We start from the raw sequence: 27,222 nt of genomic DNA on the forward strand, positions 1-27,222 counted from the left end.
AACAGACCAGATTTAATCAATTTCCTATCAGATAAAAGGAGAACTAAAAGGTACAGTGTCAGTGTTAGATCTCACACTTAAACCTCCACACGGTCATTTCTCTCTCTGTGAGCTTTCTGTTCTCTGGACTCTCACATCCTGTGGTTAATGCTACAAACACGCATTGAAAAACCACATCAAAACAAAATGCCCCGCAGAAAGACGACTCCCGAACGCACTGATTTGAATGTCGGCTCTGTCTCTGCTCCACGTCCTGCCAGAGTCGAGTTCAAGTCGAGTCACGAGTCGCTGTGACCTCATGTGATGAGTTATTGGTGTTAACCAACTTGCACTTCTTTGTTATTTATTGATGAGTCTAATGTCAGTAAATGACTCGAGTCTCCACGTGCTGGATTCTGATTGGTCCAGAGGCGGAGCGCATCAGCTGAGGAGGCAACATGTTCAGTCTGAGTTCTTGTCTGTACTCGTGTTCTGACTGTCATCAGTTTCAGTCCAACTCTTATCCCAAGTCAGATGTCTGCATCGAGCCAAGAAATGTCCAAATGCCTGGAAATGTTCCCTCTCCATAGACTTTAAAGGGAAGCCATTATTCAATTTTCTTTATTTTTATTTTGGGACTTCACTGGAGCAGCTATGCGTGACTCACAAAAAATCCCCCAAAAACCCATATTTATCTTGTTTGTTTTCACCCAGAATGCAATGTGGTCGAGGTCTGATCCACCTCACCTAATCCACCTTGTAAATCTTCAAAATAAAAGAATTAAATAAAAGACTTAAAAGATTTAAATACACATCAGAAATCAACGCACCCCACCATTGAAAGGATTCGCAGGGAAATCCTAACGTGACAAATCGTCCCGTTGTAGCTACTTTTTACTGTTTTACCAGGTTCAATGTTCATTTATCATTTTTTAACATAGGGTTCATAAAAAGATGCTAGTTGTAGCCCTTTTATGTAGTTCACAAAACACAAATTATATAAATGCATTAAGAGACTTTGGCAGCACCTTCAGCCTGAGGAAAGGTGAACACAATGAAGACACAACACGTACGAATCTCATTTCACAGATCACATAAATCTAGGGTTCCCTTCTTGACAGGACCTGCAGAGGGGTAGCACTGACAAAAACACAACTTTATATCTTTAGTCACTGATTTTGGTGAAACTGGATTATATTTTGTGGAGAAAATTATGGAGTTTCCCGATGGACAGATAGCTTTACTTGTTGCTAACTGCTGCTAAATGTTGCTGCTGTTAGCTAGTTAGTTGAGTTAGCCATGCATTTAGCGATTCTATCAGCTGCTTACGGAGCAACGTTGGTGTCCAGCAGGAGCTTTGGACCTCTGGGAGGAGGAGGTTTTCAGGTCCAGGACAGAGGGACCCTGTGTGGAGAGTCTGCTAACGCAGCTAGGTTACAGTTAGCAGTTACTTTTGCAACAAAAATAACTGCATTAGCATTTTTGAGTGCATTGCATGAACCAATCTGATTTTTAAAATGACATTGAGGCCGACCACCCATTCAGTGCTCACATCTTTTAATGTTGAAAAGCCGTCACGATTACATGACAGAAAATAAAGGAAAGCGTAACATAGACACATATCCCAGCATGCATTAGTCTATCAACTAGAGGCAGCGTGTCCCCTTCACTTTTTAGACCCATGTTTGTTTCTTTTATCGTTTCAGATAGCAGCTTCAGGCCTGTGACATTAACTGCTCTCCAGTTAATGAGGAAGTTCAGTTTACAGCCGTTGAGAGCAGCTTGCAGTCTCTGACCATGTCGGCCGTTTATCGTGGCGGGAAAATATTTTTGTGAGAACAGAACTGCAGTGACTTATAATTAAGAAGACATTTAAACGACTCGTCGGGATTAAGAAGAACACAGAATAAGAAAATAAAACCTAAGGCTATGAAGGATGGAAAGAAGTGTATTATTTAATTTCATGTTGTTTGGTGAGGAACAGTTCATTGTTCATTCCACTCACTCACACGTTGAGCAACATCCTCTAACGGCTCTGTTCATGCTTGTTGCGTAGGCGTGCAGCAGCTCAGAGGCCAGTTTATATTTCAAGCCACATCAAGTACAAGACATGAGAAATTTACTACACTGCTGCAGACAGTATTAATGCTACAAACTGCAAACTCTGGCAGCTTGTTTCCTTATTTGTCTGTGGAGAGCGTTAAAAATAAGCCTGGTGACATTCTGCAGAAATATGACTTTTCATTTAAGGGTTCTTCACATTGTTCCTGTTAGTAATATATTTCTGATTAAAGCCACAATGATTGCTCAATTAAGTATTTACATAAGTGGTTAACCACTGAATCAAAAATGTCAAACAGTTGCTGGTTCTGACTTCTTAAATGTGAGAATTTGCTGCTTTTGTTTGTTATTTGTGGTGGTAAATGAAACATCTTTGGGTTTTGGATAAGACATGTGACTTGAAGACATCACTTGATGAGCATTTTTCACAATTTTGAATTTCTTAGACTAAATTATTGATCAATTAATTGTGAAAATAATCAAACAGATTAATGACAGTTGCAGTTATTTTCCTAATAACAGCAATTGTTTTACATTTCTTTGATTTCTATCCATTGCATATTCCTTCTCACTTCTGGCAGCTGTTTCAGTCAGACAGTGACCTTAATCAAGACAGTTTCATATATCAGTGAACTAAAAACAGAGTAAATCCTTCCTGTACTGACTCACTGCAGCAGGTCCTAAATGCAGCATATTGCCTGAGTTAAGCTCCTTTTGTCAGAAGATGATTAAATGTGAAATTCATTCAGATTCGTTTGAAATTGGGATGTTGGGTTTCTTGTCCTTTCTGCGTAACACCTCACTGAACTGTTCAGGCAGAACCCAAAGATTTGCAAGGTGGGTGAGATGAATCAGAGCAGCCATACGTCACTTCCCTCAACCATGTTGCATTTTGGGTGAGAACAAAAGCTGTTAAAATGCCAACACCAAATACAGAAGACTAGAGTCATTTTCATGCATGTTAATGTAAGTAGTTTATCATAACAACACAGTGGACGGACGACTAAAACAGCAAAATAGTGTATATGTCAGGATTGATCATATCTGATCCACTTTGATGGAGGCAGACACTCATCAGCCCCCATCTCTTTAATTTTTTCTATGTTAAGACGCAGATTGTTGGTCAGCAAAGACATAGCATGATGGCTCGTCTGACTGACCAGAGAATCAGGGCCAGGGATGCACCGATCGGCCGTCCAGAGACCAGAACCTGCTGGTTTTCAGGGTGACCGGCCGGTCACCGGTCAGGGCCGTAGCATCACATATGCTATTCTGTGCCATATTAGCTCTTGCTCTTTTGGAAACGGCAGGTCAGACCCTTAAAAAAAATTGCAATCGGCCAAGAAAATAGGAATCGGTGCATTTCTAATTTGGGCTTCTAGTAGCTCAACAGTTCTTATTTTATGCATTTCAACTGGCAAAGACCTCATGATTTGTATTGATCACCAGTCAAATTAGAGTTGTTGTTTTCACTCAAAAAGGGGTGGAATCATAAACGCAGAGGCAAAGTACCCGGGTGGGTTGCTCTGATCCATGAAAGCTGGCAAAGTTATGGCTGAGGTGAGGGGAAGTGAGTCCAGGGTTGAAGGTTTGGCTGAGGGTATTCTGGGAAAGCGACCTGGCAGGCTTGGAATTTCTCCGGAAATCTGAAAAGTTTTGAATTTTTCATTATCACAACATGTTTCTGGCACTACAGCGACAAATCTTCCCTGTTTTTGAGGACTCAGAGTTGGCAAGTGTGCCTGGCAGAAAGGTGATCCTTAAGACAGGGAGACAGGTGTAAAATATCTCATCTGAACAGACTGTTAAACTAGACTTCATCTGAGCCAGGAGCGAGACGCTAGACAACGTGCGTCTGGCACAATGATCTCCAGGGGACTGGCTGTTGGTGCAGAGTATTTGTAGTGAAGAGATGATGGTTTGATAGCAGACAGGTGTGACGGTCAGGTGAGCAGAGAGACAGAGAGAGGACGGGGGATGGGGAACAAGAAGACAGATAAAACCAATGAGGCAGCATCGCTCAACATGTCACAACAATCGGACACATGTGTTGATAGAATTTAGACGAGGTGACTTTTTATATCCACAAGGTCAAAGGTCAACTTCACTGTGACATAATATTGTTCAGCTCTTTATCAGTCCTCTGTAAAAATTAGTGTGTGAAGACAGCATGTTTCTCACTGGGATCATTTATGTCAGTGGAGTCATAACTTCCATTTTAGCCAAAAATACATTTAATACCTTTTACTAAATTCCTTCAGAGTCTTCACTGCATTCATTATATGAGTCTGGACAAAGATGGAGGTAAACTGCAACTTGACTGGTTGGCGTTCAACCAGGCGTGATTCTAGTTTCATTTAGAAAAGCACAGAAACACATAGGTAACATACCCGTAAATGTACCGACGCCTGCGAGCTAGTTCAGGCAGTGAATTCGAGCTGCACCGCAATCCCACGTGACGTCCGTAGTACAAACCAAACGCACCCTTCCAGTCTGGTGGTCCTTTTAAACCGCTTAAACCTCCCATCTCTCCCTGTGCCTGTCAGTGCTGTTGCTGCTTAGCGTCACTGCCTGCTCATTCAGCCCCACCACCACCGCAGCATCCACCTTCAGGCTCCGACAGCAGGTCCAAGATATCTGTTCATCACTCCTCAGTATCTCTACGTAAACATAATCTGCGAGGAGTGACGAGGTCGGAGCCGAGCAAAAAACTGCAGTAAACATTCTTAAACATGATTTCTCTGACTGAAATGTATTAGTGGGGCAGTATAGCTGACCTGACATGCATTTTGTGATAAAGTCCCAGATTTGGCACATATTCAGCATCATATTGGCGTCTGGATATTGGGCCTTTGCAGATTTCTGTTCTAATGACCCTGTCAGCCATTTTCTGAGTGGTTGCCAATGGTTAACATAGACCACGTAACAATGTTAAGTGAAGAAACCCGTGTAATTGTTTTCTTTGATGATTAAATGATTTACCAGGAATACTCAACTTGGGGCCACTTTTGCAAATTGTTAATAGTTAACTTTATTTATCAGATTAAATAAACATTGAAAGGCCCATATCTCATCTTTCTGTGTAAGAATGAGCGATTTATACACAAACTGCTCATACTGGGGACAGACTGAACAACATAATAATAATAATAATTTCTGCTTAACTTTTGTTCCTCTTCATCTAACGGTCGTCTTCCTCTGATCCTCCTGCACTTTGCGCAGGCTGAAATGCCGTCGCACAAAGGTCAGCCTTTTCTCCGTCCCTGCCAGCCTTATTCATCCCCACGTCACACAAAACTGGCGTCTGTCCCTCCTTCCTGGGAAACAGTGTGTGAGTTTATTTTCAGTATGAATTAGAAAACGGTCAGCGGGCCGCTCGGCACTCTTTCGGGGGCCAAATTTGGCCTGTTGGCTGCACGTTGAGTCATCACCGGCTGCAAAGACAAACTGATAGAGATCGATTGTTTCCCAGAGCCCGAGCTGACTTCTACATTGCACAATGACATGAAACAGAAAAGCAGAAATTGTTCATATCAGAGAAGCTGGAACCAGAGAATATTTGGCATTCTTTCTTGATTTATAACTTTTAATCGTTTAATCAATTATCAAAATTGTTGTTAATCTTTTGTGAAGTGATGAATCAATTGACAAAACTGATTTGTAAGGTGTTTTTGGCCACACTGCTCTGACATTAAGTTTCTGCAGCGGGGGTGTGTAGACTGAAACTGACCAACAGCTGTTGTGTTTTTCTTTTTCAGACTGATCCACGACTACCTGAGCGTGGCGCCCTTCGCAGACTACCTCGACAGCATGTACTACAACAGGTTCCTCCAGTGGAAGTGGCTGGAGAGGTAAAAGTTTTGTCTCATCTCTCTCTCTGTCTTCCTTCTATTTTCTCTCTTTTATGTGCATCAGCATAATGTCTTTACACACAAACACACACAGCACTTAAAAGCTCACTCAGGCTCATTTAGAGGCTGCATTAGCCTTACACTCCACCACAGTACCAGTAACAACATGCTCAGGGAGAGTTGCCTCATTCCTTCCTCTCCCCGGTGTCCTCATCTCCTCGGGGTGATGGGGGGGCGGAGAACCAACGCAATCCATGAACTTCACTCTGATATCACTGTCACATATTTCAAGAGACAAGCTGGAAGTTGCTCAACAAAGTTCTTCAGTTGAATTTCAGACACAAGTTTAGACACAAGTGATCCTGCTGTGTTACAGATAAAACCTGAGGAGGTTTTGTTTGTTCTAATTAAGGGTAGTTCTGGTGTCTGCCGAGGTGTCATAATCACAGCAAAGAACACTCATTAAGGTATAAACTTACTCCTTAAGTTATGTACATTTTTTTTATTTGTTTAACCTTGAAATCCTCATTGAGATCAAACAAATTTTAAAACTGAGTTAGAGACAAACAACGTCACAAAATCAGAATTATTTTCACTTTAAAATCATCTCAAAAACAGCAGCTTTTACAGTGATTTGAAGTTACTTTTTTTAAGTTTCCAGGCAGAGGGAACGGCACATATAAAAGCTCTTTTATTATCGTTTTGGCGCAGACTTTCCTCAATGAAAATCAGTCCCGAGAACAAAGAGCGAAGCTGTTTATATTTTGAATAAATTTACATAGACGCCGCGTTTGTAACAGAAGCGGCGTCAGGGAACACAGAGGAGCTGTTCAGCCTGGTGCTTACTTTCACACATCATAAGATCAGTTTTCTCCTCACAGTGACCGCCGCTTCTTATGAATGAATGAACTTTAACACAGTGAGTCTCCTTTTCAGTAATGAGACAAAGGAGAAATTTGTAATATATTTACTGTATGAAGTCATAAAATGACCATGCTGTGTCATCACAGATTAAAGAAGCATGCTAGGTTGAAATACTGGCTTCTTCGAAAATAATGCTACCGCATTTCTCTTCTGGTGTGAAGCGTTTCACATTTCACGTTAATTTGTGTTCAGATTAATGCAGAAGTTTGCGTGGAATGAGTAAGTGTCTGTATATGAGTCATAAGAATTTAGTAGTAATCTTTTAGAAGGAGTAGATGTCTGTAACGGTTAAAGTGAGTAAAATGTTAATGGAGTCTGGCAGGCAGTGAGACAGGCAGTGCCAAACTCAGACATCAACAGACAATTGACAGTTATAAACAGCTGATCAACTTGCATACTTTTAAAAATAAGAATAAGTTTTTTCATATTTATTCCATACACATTCACAAATTTTGGCATTGACTTGGTAAGTATAGGTTCCCGTGACATCCCTAGTTATTAGAGTCAAAATCCAAAAAGTTGAAAAATATTTAGCACAGCACTCAGCCTGTTGCCTAGCCAAAGTTTATCATAGTTATTGTAGTTTATCAGTGAACCTAAAGGAATGTCCATAGTCAGAAACAAGTCTATCAATGAGGAATCGAAGAGGTAATCAAAGAGAAAGTCAGAGGATTGCTTGGATGTGCTCACCCTCACACCACCGATGGAGGAAGCCGCCTAACCAACCAATCATGGACTTTAAACAAACTGCACACAGTTCAACTGCCAGTGTAACATGAGAATCAACTGATGAACTGCTGTAGTAGCAGAAGATGATCCGGTCATATCACCAGCAAACATACACACAGAAGCTAAAAATAAAAAGTAGTGTTCTTGGAAAAAGGGACCAGGTTGAGTAGAATTCTCAGGAAAAAACTGGGATCTCATTTCCTGCTACTGAGCTGGAGTCACACTGACTGAGTGAGTAGTTCAGCACAGAGTCACAGAAGTGTTAATGTCCTGCTGGAGACATACATCTATCATAAGAATAATAGTTGTTATGAGTTTGATCAGGTTTGTTTACAGACAAAAAAAAGTTTATCTGATTGCGTGTCCCATCAGGGACCTCTGATGGTTCCCAGACTTCACTGTGAAAACCTCAGTGATGCTGTAAACACACGGTCTATCCTGCTGTTTAGGTTTGATGGTTAAACTGGTGTTCTGCTAATCCGTCCGTGTTTAGTGACGTAGATACAAAAGATCAGGCCTGAATCCTCCAGATGATGACAGAGAAACACAGGACGGAGCGATGGAAGGAGAGTGGAAGATTGAGAGAGGAAGAAGACAGAAATGGATGAGGCAAAACAAAAGGATGAGAGAAGGTGGAGACAGATGGCGCGCCTGGGAGCCCACCAGGAACCTTTGACAGCGTCCCCTCATTATTTACAGCAGAATGAGGCCTGTCTCCTCCAGCCCCACAAGCTGCTCAACAGATAAAAACCCAGTACGTCTGCCGTGTCAGCCTTCCAGGAACCATGTAAGGTCAATGACCTTGGATTTTTCTGTTCATCCAGTGGGGTTTAGAGCAGTTTTCATGAACCACAGAGTCACTGAATTCCCTCCAAGCAGGAGAATTTCTAATCCTTAAACTTCAGGGAAAACAGAAAAAAAACAACTCCATAATTGGAGTAAAAATGTTTTCTTGCCGCAGCAAGTTATGTCGGGACACTGAGGAAATGACTGCAGAGTGGAGCAGGGAGCTGCTTATGATATCATAAATAAAATAAATAAAACAACAAATTAATAAGTCAGATTGTCTCTTTTCCTTAGTGGACAGAAGCCACGATAACAGCTGATTCTCCAGCTGTCCTTCAATATGTCTCTGGTTGCTCAGAGTCCAAAACGTGTGTCGTTAGCTTACATGTCAGCAGAACAAATGCAGATGCAGCAGGATCTAACAAGTTTGTCTGGAGGTAAAGTTACTGCAGCCAGTAAGCTAGTGTTAGTTAGCCAGACATGCTAATGTTTGCTGCTTATGTTAGAGCAGGTGAAGACAGAGTTCAATCCATTCATCACACGTGTGCTCCTGGGTTTCATGTTTTTGAGAGATGACAAAAAAGACGCCACCATCCAGACTCATGAAAACCCAAGTATCGCTCTTCTCAGAGCCTCCTGTACACCTTCAACATGTAGAGAAATGGAAAACTTGACAGCACTAGTTACAGATGCTAAGTTACGATTAGATAGTTGCTGTTTGGAGGCGGGGCTCAGCACACACACACACACACACACACACACACACACACACACACACACACACACACACACACACACACACACACACACCAGAAAAATTTAACTTTTTTTTTTACTCACACCACTGCTAATAGATTTTTGGTTAGCTTAGCTCATCTTGGCGTAAAGACAGAAAGCAGAAACAAAACTTAAATCCCTCAGCTCCTCTAAAGTTTGCTAAATGTAAAATCTTGTTTGCTTAATTTGTGCATAAATTGAAGTGCACAAGCCTCGCGGACAGTCCAGAAAGTCACAGCAGAGTGATCTGCTGCAGACAGGGCCAACAACAAAAGCTATTAGGGGTCACTACAGCAGCAGACCAGACACTGTCCAACCTGACATGGATCTGCATACTTGATTTGACATTTGGCTTTTTATGTTGAATGCTCTTCCTGATGTAACCCTTCCCCAATTATCCAGGCTTGGGAGTGGCCATTTGGGAATGCACCAGCCTGTGCATCCCCAGGTGGCTGAAGAACAAACCGGGGTACAGAGCCTCGCGCACAGACACTTCAACATGTGGCCCTGGGGAGGTGGAGACCCAACCCGCTGTACCACCTGAGCCACAGCTGCCCCTTCCTTCCACTAACCGCAGCAATTCTGATAAAAAAGGTTGTCAGTTTAGCAGTAAATGTACAGTGAAGGTTTCAGTTTGTCAGTGACTGAAGACTGCAGGTTCAACTAAAGCTCCTGTCTGTCTGTGTGTGTGTGTGTGTGTGTGTGTGTGTGTGTGTGTGTGTGTGTGTGTGTGTGTGTGTGTGTGTGTTTTGTTCCCCAACTGCGGGAGAAGTGGAGGGGGTTACGGCATTGACTGGGTGCACTACAAAACATCATGTCAAAACAACAGTTTAATTAGGAGAGGAGCGTCTGCCTCTGGGATTTCTCAACACCTCGGTATACCATAATACCACAGAAACCTAGGACTGACCCTGATTCGCATACAGCTTGGAAACCTGAGACGTACTGAAATCAGATTTGTGATTAACCGACAGAGATGATATATGTGGCTAAATGTAAAATAAAGAATGTTAAATATCATCAGGATCTTACCTGGAACATTACAGTGGGAATGACAGCAGCTTACAGAGGAACTGTGCCCTGTCCTGCCCCTGGTCTCAGGCCAAACTGGTGGTTTACAGAGAAGCTGTATTCCAGTTAATAGACGTCTGCGCCTTTTTGACACACCACGCCTGCAAGCTGTTCATGACGAACACCTGTAGTTTCCAAAATACCAGGTCATTATTTTGAATACAGTTATGAGGAAACCGTAGCTGCGTTTTGGGAAGTCAGACATTGTGGAGTAGAGAGACTGAGGAGACAAAACAAAGTTCATGAGTGTCCTTTAATCATACATGTGGACCAAAATAAACCCTTTAAGTTTCAGGTGATGCGAGCGGAGGATGAAGACAAACACTTTGCTGAGCTTCAAGCAGACAGGAACAAAACAAAACAGCAAAAACACTCAGCTGACGGTGACTGAAACACAAATACTGAGGCAGGAGGCTCGGTAGCATCGACTGACCAGCTGAATGGACTTACTGTATATAACCACAGACTAATGGGCTGATTGAACAGGGCGGGTAATGGCTGATGAAAAGGCAGACAGTGCGGGCAGAGATAGAGCCCCCTGCAGGCCAGAGCAGGGAAACACAGGATCCAAAAGACAACGCAGCAGGATTACAGCAGGATGTGTTGGAAGATTACGTTAGCAACTTCATTTCTGTGCTGATTTTATCTCAGTCAGACTCACTGAGTGTGACCTACAGGGATAAACAAGACAACTTAAATGACTTCATGTCTCAAAATAATAAGAAACTACTGAGGTACTTGACATTATTTTAAGGTTTAAAGTCAATTTAGAGAACGTTTGTCATTAAAATGACATTAACATTGGCAGAAATAGGCTCTCATAGATCTCAGTCATCTTTGTGAATGACTTAAACTCTGTTCAAAATCAGCCTTATTTTCCTAAATACAGTTTCAGACAAATCATACACAAAACTCAGGACCAATCGCCCAACCAGCGCAGTTGTGAAGTGGACGTCCTACTCAGGATACTTGTCCATCGCACTGCAAATACAAGTTTACTCTCTGTGACTCCAGTCAGTCACAGACGTGACAGATGTGTGGACACAAGTCAACAAAAACTAAATGAATAGCGAACAGCTGAAAACTGTCAAGAGCTGAAAGTTTTCAACTGCTGTCTCGCATGACAATCTTTCTTCTATCTGTCCGGTATATCAGTACCAAGGTAAAGCTGCAGTTATACTTTCCGTGTCCACAGTTACGCGATGATTCATGTCACGTGTCTGTGTGGACATCCCTGTATCCTTCATTTGTCACGGCCGCTCAGACTCGTCAGCAGCTTGTCTGCGGCTCCGCCTCGGGGCCACTATGATACAAAAAGACTCCAGAAAATAATTGAAACCCCTCTTTGCGTACTCATGGATGCAGAAAGTATAATTTCGTCTTAAACAGAACTGTTACGTGTTTGTGGTGTCTGCAGCTTTCTGTTTGGGAGTATATTCAGACCTTAAGACAACGACTTAACAACTTGTTCTTAGTTGGACCTTCTCATGTGTTTAGTGTGTGTTTATTTTGTGTCCGACAGGCAGCCGGTGACGAAAAACACATTCCGACAGTACAGAGTTTTAGGGAAAGGAGGCTTTGGAGAGGTGAGTACATCCAACTGTTTGAAAAACTTTGAAATGCATCAACTCAACATACAGCAGAAACACAGGAAATGATCTTACTGACAAAATGGATTTGATATTCATGATTGTGTCATGCACAAATAATGTGCAGGATCACAAGACACCTTTACTTATAAAAACAGGCCAACATGAATTATAAATAATACTCAACAAATAAACCATTCTGATGTTTTTATCTATGATTTAGACACAGTGGAAACCAATTTATGCACGTTAAAATTAAACAGTAATAAAAAAAAGATTAATTATTGATAAATTATTGAAGAATAGAAAAAAATATCAGATGTTTTAGCCAGGAGAATAAAGGTGCTAAGTTCTCACTAAAGTCAATTTAAATTCTATTTGACCACTTCGTCAAGTTATTAAATGAAATTCTGAGTTTTATTTTTAACAAAAAAGCTTTCTGTTAAAGTCTGTCCAGTTTTAAATGTTTCCTCACACATTTTATCCAAACTGTTGTTACAGGGTTCATTTTCAGGACACTGTAAATCTTGAATATATAGTTTTTCTAGTTCACATGGCACTTCACATGTTTTCTCACTCTGTGTTTCTGAGGATAATGAAGTTTTTTTAATGGATGCTGTTCAAATGAAAGTGCTTTAATCTTTTATTTGAGGCACGTCGACAGGATTGAAGTATAAAAGAGGAATCAGTAAAGGTTTCATCCTCGGTTAATGATGCAGGCGCCTCTGGACCTGTTAGTAACCAGTTGCATCATCCTGCAGTTTAGTCCAAATTAGACTCATTTTGACCACTTAGAGACTGAATCCTGACCTTTAAGTGTGAGGACAGCCTGGTGGTTTGTTGAGTTTATAGCACCACACACTGGACAGAGAAATAAGAGACAGACAGAACAGGCAGAAAGAAGTTTTTAGTCCTTACTAATAAAAGGATGTTGAAGGAAGTTGATCAGATGAGGAGATAAAAGCCTGAACGTACAAACTGTTACATGTATTTTAGGCTATTATTTGTGACTGTTGGTTTTGAGGGGGAAAAGGCAGTTGGGGGGGTAAGAAAGCAGGTCTAGGGGAATTGAGCAGGGATCCAGAGTGGAGCAGCAGGAGGAGGCTGAAGAGACAGAGACTGGAGGAAGAACAGGCCGGTCTGCAAGGGAGGTGGAGAACTAACAACAAGAACTCAATGCAAAGAAATGGCAAAACCTGGAAAATAATCCCTCCAAACTCAGAGAACACTGCCTGATATCAGAGTCACGATGTGGCAGAGTGGAAGTGTCAGAGCTGAATATTTGAAGAGGCTGAATTACTGAGATGAGATGCAGCTGGTGTGGCTCTGCTCTGACTCCAGCACACCTGTCCACTCCACTGATTGACTGAGTCATAAAAAATAAAAAAAAAACATAAAATAGAAGATAAAAATTTCATTGAGGCCTCAGGAAAACATGATGATTTGAGTTTTAGTGCCTCTTCATGTTGTTTTCTTTGATCACAGCGATGCTTTTGCTGCACAATGAACACTTATTACTTGTTGCATCCTGCAAAATAAACAAATATCTGTCAGTCCATTTGCTCTGGACTTTGAACAAGCTAACTTTCGTACCCGAATGCAGCCGAAGTCAAGCAGAAATGTTTGTTTCCATCACATCCTCCCGAGCTGCTGTCCTGTCCTGCGTTAACCTTCCTAATTTTTTCCTCCCTTACGCCCGCAGGTGTGTGCGTGTCAGGTACGGGCCACAGGGAAAATGTACGCCTGTAAGAAACTGGAGAAGAAGAGGATAAAAAAGAGGAAAGGAGAGTCCATGGCGCTCAATGAGAAACAGATCCTGGAGAAAGTCAACAGCAGATTTGTAGTAAGAATCACATCTTAACTACAGTTTTACATTCACTTGTTTTATACATATTTACATATTTTGTATTTCCACACTGAAAATAGATTCCACTCCACTTACAAAATAAAGGCTTGATTTGAGTAATCTAGGTCTATATAAGTCTTGAAAAGGGGATACAGGTTATGGAAAATATTTGTGCTTCCTGACACTTTTTTCCCCAAAAAATATAGAATCTAGAATTTTTCATTTCTAGTATTTTTCATGGCCTTTTGAGTGCTGCCTTTTCAAACATATGAGCATCATATTTCAAACTACAGCTACAGCAAAACTGTAGAGGAAGAAAGGAAGAAAAAGTAAAAGAGGAAGAAATTGATTTGGGCAAAAGTCATGGCTGAAATTTATCTTGAACCAGGAAAAAAAGAATTTTTGTTTTTTTGTTTCTGAGACTTGCAGTTTAAAAGGCCAAAACAAAGCGCCACTGTCTCGCCAAATTACACCAAATTCGACTCTCCCTTGGGTCCTGAGCAACAGACAGACAGAGGCTCTTTTCTTTTCAGTTAGATTTCAGTCTAGTAAATAACAAATTGTGACATTGGTTATTATGCATTGTTTGATAATGATCAGATCGATTGGTTTCTCTAATATCTAAACAGAGATTTTGTTTGTGAGTTAGTTCAAGTCACAAAGGAGTAAAGGTCAGATTAAAGGATCAGACTGGCTTTATTTTATATTTTTCTTACCGTTCATTCTCATTGAAAAGACCAAAACCAATAATGTGTTTGTCCACAGGTTGGTACGACAGAAAATCTTCAAAAACACCTCACAGATATGTAGTTTTGTGTTTAAAAATGGTTGAATAATTTCCCAAATCAGCGGCTCACTGTAGTTTTGATCAAGTATTACTCAGACAAAAGTAAATTGTGGAAAAGAGTTTTTGTGACAACAGGACAGTGTTCGGCCTTAATCGTTTAGCAGAAAACTACAGAATATCACCAGACTGGCCCTTTAACATTAACATTTTAGTTTTAACTGTAACCATCAGGTGGCCTTCTCTGCCTTCAGCAAAAGGGAAATGCTTCCTCCTGACTTTGCTCTCTGTTTGCGCGTCGATCAGACGTGATGTCTGCAACATTAACAACTGCAGTAATTAAAAGACAACACGGAGGTTTGTTCTGTCTCTGGTTTGGTTTGATTCTCTGCCAGATGACCTTCGTTCAGCTTATTGGATTTGGACTCCAGTCAGTCGTCTCGTCTGGACTCCCATCAGGCCCGAGGAGTCCCTCAGGGTTCAGTGTGACTCCAGGGTCAAAACACTGTCAGAAAGCTTTATTTAGCAGAAATTAGTTTTCTAGAAATATTGGCAGGCGGCTGAGTTTTTAGTTGTGAGGGACGTGAAGGCAGCGGTGTCATCAGCCTCCTGTGAGGGATAGTTCACCTAAAAATGAAAATTCAGTCATTATCTAGTCACCCTCACAGCGATTAAAGGTCAGGTTTAGGTTTTTTGGTTCACAAAACACTGCTGGAGTTTCACAGGAAAACAGTGTTGCAGAATCTCCCAAACAATGGAAGTGAATGGTGACCAGTTTAAAAAAAAATGGAAAAAAAACATAAAATCCTGTCATACTGCTCGTCTGGGGTAGATAATGACTAAATTGCCATTTTTCGGTGAACTATCCTTTTAAAGTCTCACTTTAAAGGAAAATTAAACCCTTAATATACCTTAACAACATGCAAACAAACATGCAGCTTTCTTCTTATTATTATTTCTTATCTCCAGGTGAGTTTAGCGTACGCCTACGAGACGAAGGACGCTCTGTGCCTTGTGTTGACCCTCATGAACGGAGGAGACCTGAAGTTTCACATCTATCACATGGGCGAGGCGGGTTTCGAAGAGACGAGAGCCGTCTTCTACTCTGCGGAGATCTGCTGCGGGCTGGAGGACCTGCACCGAGAACGCATCGTCTACAGGTCAGCGTCCTCGAAACCACACGGACAGTCGTGTCGGCGTCTTTTCCTCCGTCCCCTGGTCTCATTGGCTGTCCTCTTTCTTGTCTTTCTCACACAGAGATCTTAAACCAGAGAACATCCTGCTAGACGACCACGGTGAGGAAAACGCTCAACTTTGCAGTCAAATTTGAACGCACAAACATGACGCACATCGTTTTAGATTCAGTGTGACTTACGCTTTCTATGGATGCCATTATCTCTGATTTCCATTGTGTGTAAACCACCATAAACGTTAACAAATATAGACTAAAAGTTTTATGACACAATCTCAACTCAGTGTTCACTTCCTCTCTGTTGTTTCAGAACTTTAGAGTGTATCTTGATGCTCAAACTTTGTATTATTTAGGATTTTAAGATAAGAAAATTATTCTGCACATATTAATGTCCTTAATGGAAGACTATTATTAATCCTTTAAAGCTGTTTCTCTGTTTAATTCAGAACTGTGAGATTGTTCTTGGCCGTGTTTCTGTGGGAGCAGTTTGTAAAATCATTTCCTGCTGTGAGTCACCAGAGGGCGCTCTGACTCCAAAAGCTTCAAAAGAAAAGAGTTCAGTCACACAAGACGGGTGGACCAAACCAAAAAACAATTAAAACCCCAGAAAGATGCAGGAGTGCAGTGACTCCTTAGAGCAGGTGTGAGAAGATAAAAGGTAAAGAAAAAACGTTGGGTTGTTTAGTAAAGACCTGCGCTTGAATCAAAATGATTTCAGCATTTTTTGATAGATTAAACATTCAGGAAGTAGAGGCACTGCAGCTGCGACTAACAAACTTTAAAACTGATCATTTCTTCAGATAATGTGGCCGACAGATCTGCTCTTTGTTTTTACGTGTCATGGAAACAAACCTAGAGCTTGTGACGAGGCCACGGTGACTTTTTTCATAAATAAAAGATCCAACATAACTTCTCTGCAGCTTTACACAGAGCAGCATGAAAAACTCACTGATAAGTGAGCTCCAGGGAAACCCAGTGATAGTTTGTGTTTGTGCTTTATTCCCTGAAAGAAACTGAAAAGTCAGAACTACAAAAGGAATTTTATGAATAATTTCTGTTGAGTTTTTTTTTTCTGATTTTGTCATGCAAAAAAGAACATCTTTACTTTACTCTTTACCTTATCTTTCAACTCTAATGTTGTCTCATAGGATGGTGCATGAACAGCACGCTGGTTTTATGGACATTTTGCATGTTGTATCTATGCATTTTAAACTTTTCTCATGTGATTTAATGCAGTTTAGTCCAGTGCATTTTGAGTTTTTGGATGTGGAAACATTAGTCTTGTGCTCTCATTTGTCATCGTGGAGATCTCTGTTGTGGTTAACGTTATGAAACTTGGTTAGGTTTGGGCACCAAAAGTACTTGTTTAGTTTGAGTTAAAATATGTGCATACTGAAGTTAAAATAAGTCAGCGTTGACTTTTGGTTTCTCGTGTACATGAACTGCAGTCTCCTGTGTCGTTTTACCCGTCCATCCACCGTGATATCCTTCGTCGCTCTTTAAACTATGTCACTTGATGTGTTTTTTCTCTCTGACGTTTATGTCATTCTCTGTGTAATTCAGTACAGACTGAATAGTGTGAAATGACACGCCGTAAGCAAAACAGGTGTTATGATAGCATGCAAAATGACTTAAGACGTTAGTGTGTTATTTGTACAGCATTTGGTGAGACCAGGCTGTAAAATTAATCTACATAGTATTATTCAAGGGAGCAATATGTCGCAAGTGCGCAGGAAAAATGAGTTCTGCAGTCCAAATAGCGAGTTGGAGCCATAGATCATATATTAAATACAGTAAGTTGTGTTCCCCTGCCCTCTCCTCCACAGACTTGGGGAAGCTCAGGCAGGCTGCAGGAGCGCAAGACAAGCACAACACTGTAAACTGAGGATGAGTCCTAACTGTTTATTGTCTGTGATGTAAAGTTAAGCCTGTTATCCTGTAAGCAATTTCTCAGTTTAACTGTTATGAACATTTTCTCCTTCTAAAAGATTTCTTACCACTCATAAACAGACACTCATTTGGTGAACATTCAGCATTAATTTGAACTCTAATAAAAATTTCAAACCCGCTTTCAAAGTTTTGGGTTGTTTTTTTTTACCAGAGAGAATCAGAAAATATCGTCTCATTTAAAACAGCCTGAATCTACTGAAAATACAGCTGGTGGTGAAAAGAACAAGAATCAGATGTGATCAAAACAAGCTGATACTCAACTGAAATACTCTTATAGATTTTTGTGTGCATGTGTTTGTGTGTTTCAGGTCACATCAGGATATCAGATCTGGGTTTAGCGGTTCATGTACCAGAGGGACAGACCATCAAGGGACGGGTGGGAACAGTGGGATACATGTGTAAGTCACCTCTCACCCTTCAGTGACCGATACAAACTGAAAAACAGGAGTAAACCGTATTTTAAATCTAGATCAGCAGGAGAAACGTCGTAGCGGAAAGGATTTAGATCCCGTGTTCACCCTGCCGCTTCCCGTCCCTCCCGCAGCTCCGGAGGTGGTGAAAAACGAGCGCTACACGTTCGGCCCCGACTGGTGGGCGCTGGGCTGCCTGCTGTACGAGATGATCGAGGGCCAGTCGCCGTTCCAGCAGAGGAAGAAGAAGATCAAGAGGGAGGAAGTGGAGCGGCTGGTGAGGGAGGTGGAGGAGGAATATTCCAGCAAGTTCTCCGAGGACGCCAAGTCCCTCTGTAAAATGGTGGGTGGATGTTCGAGAGACAGAATACACTCGTCTTTCATTTGCTCCCATCTGCTCCATATTTGACTGTATCATAACAGTACACCTCAGTGTTTTTCACATTTACCTTACCTTCATTTTTTTTTTTTTTTTTCAAATATATCATTTCCCTTTAATAGATACCTTTTCTCTCTGATTTAAAACAATTCTTGTGTAAAACCTTTGCTCTTTTTCTCTATACATTATTTGCAAATTTTAAAGTCAACAAGGTCCATAAATTTTAAGACCGTTTTTTTTTCTTTAATCCCTCAGCTTCTGGCCAAAGATCCCACAGAGAGGCTGGGCTGCCTGGGAGGCGGAGCCTCTGAGGTTAAAGCCCATCCCATCTTCCGCTCCATCAACTTCAAACGCCTCGAGGCCGGCATGCTGCAGGCGCCCTTCATTCCAGATGTAAGTCACAATATATGGTGTCACCTCAGATATCAAGCTCACAGAACATCGCAGAGGCTTTTTTGCCGCAGAAACTGGAATCTCAGCGAGAGCGGCCAAGAAAGTGGTACAGAAAAAAAGAGTCTTTGGCGGTTAGACTCCGTTATGACATCATCATGATAAAGAGGGTAGTGAAGCCGTGATTAGTAAAGGAAACCCGCCGACGGGATGAATACCATGTCAGATTTAGAAATTCAAAAAAAGGCTTTAAAGGTTTGAAGTTCACTGGAAACATGTTTTAAAAGATGTCGTAATGTTTGATGTAATGTTTGGATAGTTTGGCAAAGTTTCAAATTTTTAATTTCTCTCACTCTGAATTAGTTTGTTGTCCATTTTTGAAACCTTGTAAATGGTGATCTGAAAACTTTTTCACCTACTCACCCCCACCTTTCAGAGGTCGGCCCACACATTTGCGAGCTTGTGAGTCACGTGATGTCTGGCAGCGTTGATTCGCAGCTCTGTTCGCAGCAGACCCAAAAAATGTAGCTGTAGCTGCTCAACAGTATTTATTAAACACAAAAGTCAAAACAAAAGGTCACAGCAAGATACAGCAAGAACAGAGGAAAGAAAAGAGCAGAAGAAAAAGTCCAAAATGTACAAATCCAGAAGTCATCAGGTGACAAGCTACAAACAAAAAGGTGCACACGAACAGACGAAGACAAACCGGAAACAAACACAAGGCTGAATACACCGGGAGGTGATCAGGACCAGGTGGAAACGAACAAGGACAGTGAAGTGAAGACATGAAGACACATCAGGGAAGAATGACACCACGACTTCTTCACCTTTGATTGACATGACATGATTGGCAGACAGACATTTACATCGAATCAAATCTGCAGTAGGTTAAAATTTAACATCATTAACGATCTGAAGTTACTTTAACTTCAAATACTGGTCTGGGTTTCATTCAAGCATTTTTCTACACCTGTACCTTGACTTCTGTACCAGTTCCTGAACTTTTTCAATACTAATTTTATAAAATCTGTTGTAACAAATTGAAAATTACATTATACATTAATGACATTTTTTAATACTTGGTATTGAAGCACTTCAGAGTATGGAGCTGTGGTACCCAGGCCTGTGTCTGATCCAGGTACTGCTCAGGGACGACCATGAGAACCATGCTGATATATCCTGTGTGAAACATCATGCAAGCCTCCAAAACTTAGGCTCAATCTTGCAAAAACTTTTTTTTAATTAGATTTTATTAGATTTTAAACTTTTAAACTGATTTTTTTTAAATACGACGATAGTATCAATTAAAATGACAAATGTTCGCCTAAAAGCACTGACAGTGCCGGTGGGACAGATAACATGGTAGCACAGGTATTACTGAGGATATCTTAATGTAGGTGTCACTAATAACAGCAGTGATAGCACTAAAACTCTTCATTCATCTTCCAGTGAGAAAGCAAACAAGCATATTTCATATTTCCTTTAAACAGCGGTGGAAATTCATCTTCTCTGCAGCGATGGAGTTACTTAATGTGATGAATAAGAATGACACTGAGGCTCATTATATGGAGGATGTTTAATTAACCTGTACAGTCTCTGTCTGACAGAACGAGAAGGATTCTCTGTTGAAACAAAGAGATCTCAGTTAGTTTGAGGGGATCCTGCAGCTCAGGAAACTTGACGTCGATTCAGTTACAGTCAGAAATCTAAATGTGCTGAAGTGGATGTTTGTGTGTCACAGCCGCAGGCCATCTACTGTAAAGACGTGCTGGACATCGAGCAGTTCTCCACGGTCAAAGGAGTGGAGCTGGAGCCCAAAGATGAGTCTTTCTACAGCAAAGTGTCCACAGGATCTGTCTCCATTCCTTGGCAGAATGAGGTGAGAGACATAAACAACACGCACAAACATACGAAGACGTTCTGCAGAATGTCTGTCTGTGCCCTGTGACGCAGAGGATGATGCTTGGTCTGTTGTCCTGCAGATGATCGAGACGGAGTGTTTCGCGGAGCTGAATGTGTTCCACCAGGACGGGACGGTTCCTCCTGACCTGGACTGGAGAGGACAGCCGTCTCCTCCACCCAAACAGGGACTCCTGCAGCGGCTGTTTGGCCGACAGGTCAGTGAACTCACCTCGACTCAGGGACAGCATTGTCCTTTTGTTCCAGCGTCTGTGTGCGTAACAGTGGACAGTAATCAGGTTTTCATGAACGGATTTTTATGTGCATTTTGTAGTATTGCATTAGAAATGGTGAAAGAAAGAAAGTTTTTACACTCACTCGAGGTGATTTTTGCCTTCTTCAGAAACATTTAACACACTGAACGAATATGAATAAGAAACGGTTTCCACTGTCGGCATCAACTGTCCCATGACAGAAAAATAAAAACTTAATAAACTAACCCTTTGCTAAACCCCACCCTCCTTAGTTACTGTTGCCATGCCTTCACACTGTAATTTTAATGTAGGTAGAAAGCTAGTTAGCCAGACATGCTAATGGTCGCATCTTACGTTAGAGCAGACAAAAGATAAGTTTTCTCCAGCCTCCAAACTCATGAAACACAGAGTATCGCTGGTCTTAGGCCTGTCAAGCTTTGCATTTATCTACATGTGTGCAGGAGGCTCTGTGGTGCTTAGTTACGGTTGCTAAGCTACGATCGGACAGTTGTTGTTTGATGGAGGGGTTTTGCAAGGGATCACTTGAAAATTTTCCTGAATACCTCTCTCCATTTTTTTCTGGTAGGTGGCCATGATGACTGGTTCTTCTTCTTCTTCTTCTTCTTCTTCTTCTTCTTCTTCTTCTTCTTCTTCTAGGTTTCTTGGCAGTTGGCGCACAGCTGGCTTTGTTTCCAATTAGCAACCTCTACTTCTTTCATGCTACATGACACCATCTTCTTCTTCTGCTATACAATTCCAGCAGTTCCCTTCTTCTTCAAGTGACATTTTTTTGTCAGATGATGCGTCACAGCGTCGCCTCCCGCTTCTCAGTCAAAACAGCAAGACAAGACAAATTCCGCTCTGTGATCAGGATGACAGCTTTTAAGATGGTCAGTTAAATTTGTAGCGTTGAAGGAACGCATTTTGGCTCCTCCTCTCACGACCAACGCTGTGCAATCGCTGCAAATAGCAACACTGCCGTCTGTTTTCGGACACAGACACGCATCCCTAAATATTAGGCTACAGATCAGGCTGTTCAGTTCAAATAAGTGACTCTGCTCTCTCTCTCCCTCTGCAGGACTGCTGTGGTAACTGCAGCGACAGTGACGAGGAGCCCACCAGGCTGTGACACACACACACACACACACACACACACACACACACACACACACACACACACACACACACACACAGGATCTCATTTGTTTACAGTTTTTGCACATTTGTATTTTTAAGATAGTACTATCTCTAAATGTCAGAATGTATATTTTCAGCATAGCCATAATGTTTAATGTTATTTAAAACGACGTGTGAAATATCGGCTGTCGGCGCTTTCTGAACGACATGAACAGATGTTTTGTTTGTTTGATTTTGTTCTTTTTTTTTTTTTTTTTTTGCTTTTGTTTGTTTTAGTTTGTTTATTTTATGTCCAGGGAAGGCTTTGCTTTCACGTTCATCCTCTCACACGTCATCATGTCCATGTTACTGCTGTGTGAGCTGCTGCTGGCCGCTGAGCAGCTCCACTGGAACAATCAAAGCCTGCTGTAAAAGTGCCTTGCTGGAGGGCACAGTGACAGTGGTCACTAAGGGAGGACTGAGCATTCCTTGATCTCTCTACACCCCCCCCCCCCACACACACACTTTGTCCAGGGAATCAAACCAGTGACTTTCAGCTCATGAACTGTGACCACTCTTCTTCTTCTTCTTCTTCTTCTTCTTCTGCCCTCCATCCTGCTGTGACCAACCTCTGTTTTTCATATAATTCTGTCAAAAGTGTGATGTTGATTTTTGCTTGGATCTTACGGTTTTGAACTGGTGATGCCAGAGCCATGAAGTTGTCTACATCTGCAGATATTTTTTTTATATCAATAGTATTATTTTTTTTTTTAATTTTTCAGTTCTGGATTTCTTGAGACAATCGACTCGTCGTGTCAGTGCGGCTCCAGTTACTCTTGTAATGATGTGACTGTTAAAACTGTGTCATCTGAGATGAAACTGGTGACAAATCTGACAGAAACTCTGAGAGTTCAATGAATTCTGTGATTATACAAGTTGTTTCTACTAACATGCTCGTGCCTTTCTGTTTGTCCTTTGTTTTTTCATCATGCTGATTATTATAATCATTATTATTTTTTTAATCTTTGGTCCGCAAATAAGAACTCATATATTAATTAACATTTTAATGCTGCTGTGGAATAAAAATAAGTGCCAGTACCCTGAACCAGCAGCCTGCAAAGCACACACCTTCAGCGAGAATTACAGGAACTGGTCCATAATTTCAACAAACATCAAGGGCAGTTTCTTTTGTTTAGTTTATTTAGTTGACCAGTAGGCAAATTGTTGGCTTTTAGATGAATTTTATTGAAATAACTGGGGTTGGGAACCGTTCAAATTTGAACAGATACTGGTAGTGTTACCTGGAGTTTGGTAGAGGTGCCCAGTGGCGCTTTACTGAAGCAGTAAAAACAAAAACATCATGTACAAAATCTATATACTGTTTAACCCTCTAAATGTCATGTTGGTAAGGAATTCAGGATGCAGCCAGCGGCTAATGTGAGTGAAATGCTAAGCTATTCACTCAGTTAACCAAGATGGTGAAAAATGTAGCTGACAAGCTAAATATTCACTTGAATATGTCGATGCCTAACCTAAAGTTTCGTTGTCCATGGAGGGTTAAACTTAAATCTTGGTTACAGACGGTGTGTAACTATAGCAGTGAGTGTTGTCTGTCTGTCAAGTTTTGCTTTCGGCTTGTTGTCCTCGCTCTCTCGCTCATGTACCAACATTTTCTACAAAGTAATTTAACGTGAATCAGTACACGGCAGTACTGATGTAAATGTAAATCAAAGGTACCCAACCCTAAAAACAACTAACAAAAAATCCTCATTGGAAACTTGTTGTTGTAAATTTAACGTAATGCACTTATTTTAACCCAGGAGACTGCTGTTTGTGTCCCATGTGAAACCAAAAGTCAACAATGACTTGTGTAACGTACTAAACATGTAGGTTACTAACATACATGACAAATGTAAGTAATGTGGTTATTTGAACCCAAACCAAGATCTTTTCAGATACTTGACCATGTAAATGTTTTGCCAAAACCTGACCAAACTGCAACCGCTTTGATACAAAGGTCTGGTATCGACCTGCCAGCCTTCTCTCTATGAGTCAGTGAAGGTTCAATTAAATGTGTCAATATCTGATCAGAAAATAACTAAGTATCTGAATACAGTTTTACAGATGAATCACAGAGGTTTGTCTCTCAGGGTTTCTGTAGAATTTACTCCCGACTCTTCCCCTGTTTTTTTTACTTTGCTTGTGAGCAGATGATGGTCGGATGATGATTTCCAACCTGTGCAGCTTTTACATTTGCCAGTACACCGCGTCATGTCATGTGTGGCAAAGCCGCAACGCAAAAAACAAAAATATCAAAGTTTTGTCCATCCAGATCTGTCGCACGCAGCGTCCCGATCCGACGGTTAAAGTCACATTAAAGCGACGACAAGAGTAACTGAAGCTTTTGGGTGAAATCGTTCGTCAGACTGAAGCTGGTCTGTTCATCACTGCGGTGAAATGCCTCAGCTGGTACTGTTGCAGTCAGTGGCTTCCTCAAAGAATATGGCCTCTTGATTTTAAGCTATTAAAATGAAATACCTCTGAATGTACAAACGGCTGTCATGTTATTTCTGTAGAAGACAGATAACAGAAACCAAGTTTCTTTCCTGCTGTTAAACGATACTGAAACACGCCTGGACATAAAAAAAAACAACAACTATGAAATCACCCTTTAACTGTCCCACAGTGTTCAAATGTCAACATCCCTCTGTCAGGTTTGGACATTTAGTGTTTTAATTTTGCTCCAGCTACATGTTTTATAGCTGAGTGCTGTGTATCATAAATGATGTCTAACAACATTTTAAAGGGTCAGTTCACACAGTTTACGGAACATATTTCCTTATTTGCCTCTCTGGTATCTAACAGCCATGCAGATGTTTTTTTGTTAATAGCTCAGGTTGGTTGAAGTGTGACAATTCTTCTTGATCTGTCGATTTATCCTGGAGGATTTTGGAGCTGACTATTGACCGTATTGACTCACCATATGAGCATTTATTCCTTCCTTGATACCTGAACTTTGTATATCTGACAGTGCAGTGCATTAAAAATATATGCATATTTTTAACAATGTATTATTATTATTATTATTATTATTATTATTATTATTATTATTGTTGTTGTTGTTGTTGTTTTTAACAACCTCATATTTCTAACCCTGCTGGGAAACAGCAGATCGTGCCGATGCCTGATCCAGCATTGTAGGCTGTATTGGAGGCATTTCCAGTCAGTATTGGTTGGTTTCGTATCCCAGTATTCATTTTTATCAACTGAAATTGTTCCCAAACTTGCCAAATCTAACCAAAACTATCTGCATGGCTGGATAAGTGTAAAGGCAGACAGAAAAGTATGTTTTGGTGTAATTTGAGTGAATTTACCCTTTAATACAGATTTGGACTGCGACTAACGATTTTCATTATCGATTAATCTGCTCTTAATTATTTTGTCTAAAGAATCCACAAATGTCTTGTTTTGTCCCAGAAAGAGTCCAAAAGCCAAAGATATTAAGTTTTCTTCCATGTATGACGAAAAAAAGCCCATCAAATTCTTAATTTATGAGAGAATGGAACCAACAAACGTTTGCTTACAGAACTATGAAAACAATTTATCGACTATGAAAATAGTTGCAGTCTGTTGGAAAACGACGGAAGCCAAGAACAGATTTGATGAAGTGAAAGTGACCTTAAAATGGGGTCTAATCCAGTGAACCAGGTTCTCCATCACTATCCCGTTGTCTCAGAAAAACAAGAAGTTGTTTTCCCGTGATAATTATCTTGTTATCCCAAGAAATTAAGATTAAGACAAATGTGAACACATTATTATGAGAAAAATAGCTTTGTTATGTTGAAATAATGAAATAATTAACTTGTGATCTTGAGAAAGCAAAAGCTTTGCTGGTGATAAATTATCTCATTATTTAAAAAAAATTGTCCACTTGTTTCCTTTAGATGAAGAGATAAATTAACCTACTATCAAGAGACAAATGAACGTTATCTCAAGAAAAAAAAATGTTATCTTGAGATAACAATTAACATGTGATATCGAGAAAACAAGAGTAGTTTTCTCGTGATAAATTATCTTGTTATCTCAAGATATCTGCCTTTTGTTTTCTCAAGATAAAGAAATAATTTTACCCGTTATCACAAGAAAAATAAGCTTTTTCTATCTGAAAACAACGTATTATCTTGTGATCTTGAGATTAGAGCATTTAGAGGAAAATATTGTCAGCAGTGACGTTCTTGACTTCCAAACATCAGAACTGATTTGTTTTTTTGTTTTTTTATATGAATTCTGGTGTCAAAAAGGGCCTTTTGATGAGCATTGTGCACAGATGGATTCATTGTTTAGGTTCCTTTGTATAAATCAGAAAAAAAGCCTTTTGTCTTTTTTGCTTCCTGTTCTCTGCTTTTTGTCAACGACAGAACTCTCGGCTTGTTTTTTAGTTTTAATCAAAGCACTTAGCCAGTTAAACCAAACCAGTTATCTACAGAGGATCAAAGATGATGAAGTCCTCCCCATCCAAGGTGCCTTTTGGTGTTTGAAGGTACTCCTCCAGCCTGTAGTCGCCTCTTTTTATACATACTGTGTGTGTCTGTACATGTGCTCGTGCGAAGCCTGCTGCTGCGTCAGCTTCACTCCACTTCCTGTCTGTGGTACCTTTGTGTGTTCGTCGTCAAAACCGTCGCTCTGGACTCCCTTTGTGAAAACGGAGGACGAAGAGACTGAAAGAATCCCTGCACTTAAAAAGACTGCTGTCGACTCTCCCGCCGCCGACCTCTGAACTCTGAACTCTGCAGTGATTTTTATAAAGACTGTGAGGTCAAACGGGAACCTGGCGAGTCAGAGGAGCTCGCTAACTTTCTCCACTGACGTTAAAATCAGGACTTAATGCTGTGCCGTGTCTCTCTGCTGTCAGATAAACTCTTGTCTGTTTGTGTTTGTGTGAAGGACACACCGACACTCTATTCAGCCTTAAAGGATAATTCCAGTTTATTACAACTGTGGTCTCGTTTTTCATTCTTATCAGCAATATTAACATTGTATTCACCAAGTTAATGACTAAAATCTGGAAACACAGCAACATCCTTCCAAAGTGAGATCAGTTGTCCTTATTTCACATGATAGATTTCTGTGTTTTTTGTGAAGGTTCTTTTCTTGAGATAAATTATTTAGTTATCTTGAGAAATCAGCCTGTTTTCTTGAGATGAAGAGATAAATGAAGATGTTATCATGAGAAAA

General features: G+C 40.7%; 1 protein-coding gene across 1 annotated transcript in view; it reads left to right on the forward strand.

Annotated features, from left to right (window-relative positions):
* Positions 1–23,275, forward strand: part of grk6 (G protein-coupled receptor kinase 6) — a 68,335-nt gene extending 45,060 nt beyond the window's left edge. Inside the window, exons 6-16 of the mRNA XM_084730054.1 lie at positions 5,799–5,891; positions 11,701–11,764; positions 13,470–13,610; positions 15,367–15,557; positions 15,655–15,692; positions 17,848–17,937; positions 18,084–18,292; positions 18,584–18,721; positions 20,460–20,597; positions 20,701–20,835; positions 21,950–23,275. Of these exons, the coding sequence (XP_084586180.1) occupies positions 5,799–5,891; positions 11,701–11,764; positions 13,470–13,610; positions 15,367–15,557; positions 15,655–15,692; positions 17,848–17,937; positions 18,084–18,292; positions 18,584–18,721; positions 20,460–20,597; positions 20,701–20,835; positions 21,950–22,000 (1,288 nt within the window). The 3' untranslated portion in view covers positions 22,001–23,275. The remainder of the gene's footprint in view (positions 1–5,798; positions 5,892–11,700; positions 11,765–13,469; positions 13,611–15,366; positions 15,558–15,654; positions 15,693–17,847; positions 17,938–18,083; positions 18,293–18,583; positions 18,722–20,459; positions 20,598–20,700; positions 20,836–21,949) is intronic.
* Positions 23,276–27,222: the final 3,947 nt, after the last annotated feature.

This window comes from Lutjanus erythropterus, chromosome 11, assembly GCF_056507025.1.
Source record: "Lutjanus erythropterus isolate fLutEry1 chromosome 11, fLutEry1.hap2, whole genome shotgun sequence".
NCBI classification, from domain to species: domain Eukaryota; kingdom Metazoa; phylum Chordata; class Actinopteri; order Lutjaniformes; family Lutjanidae; genus Lutjanus; species Lutjanus erythropterus.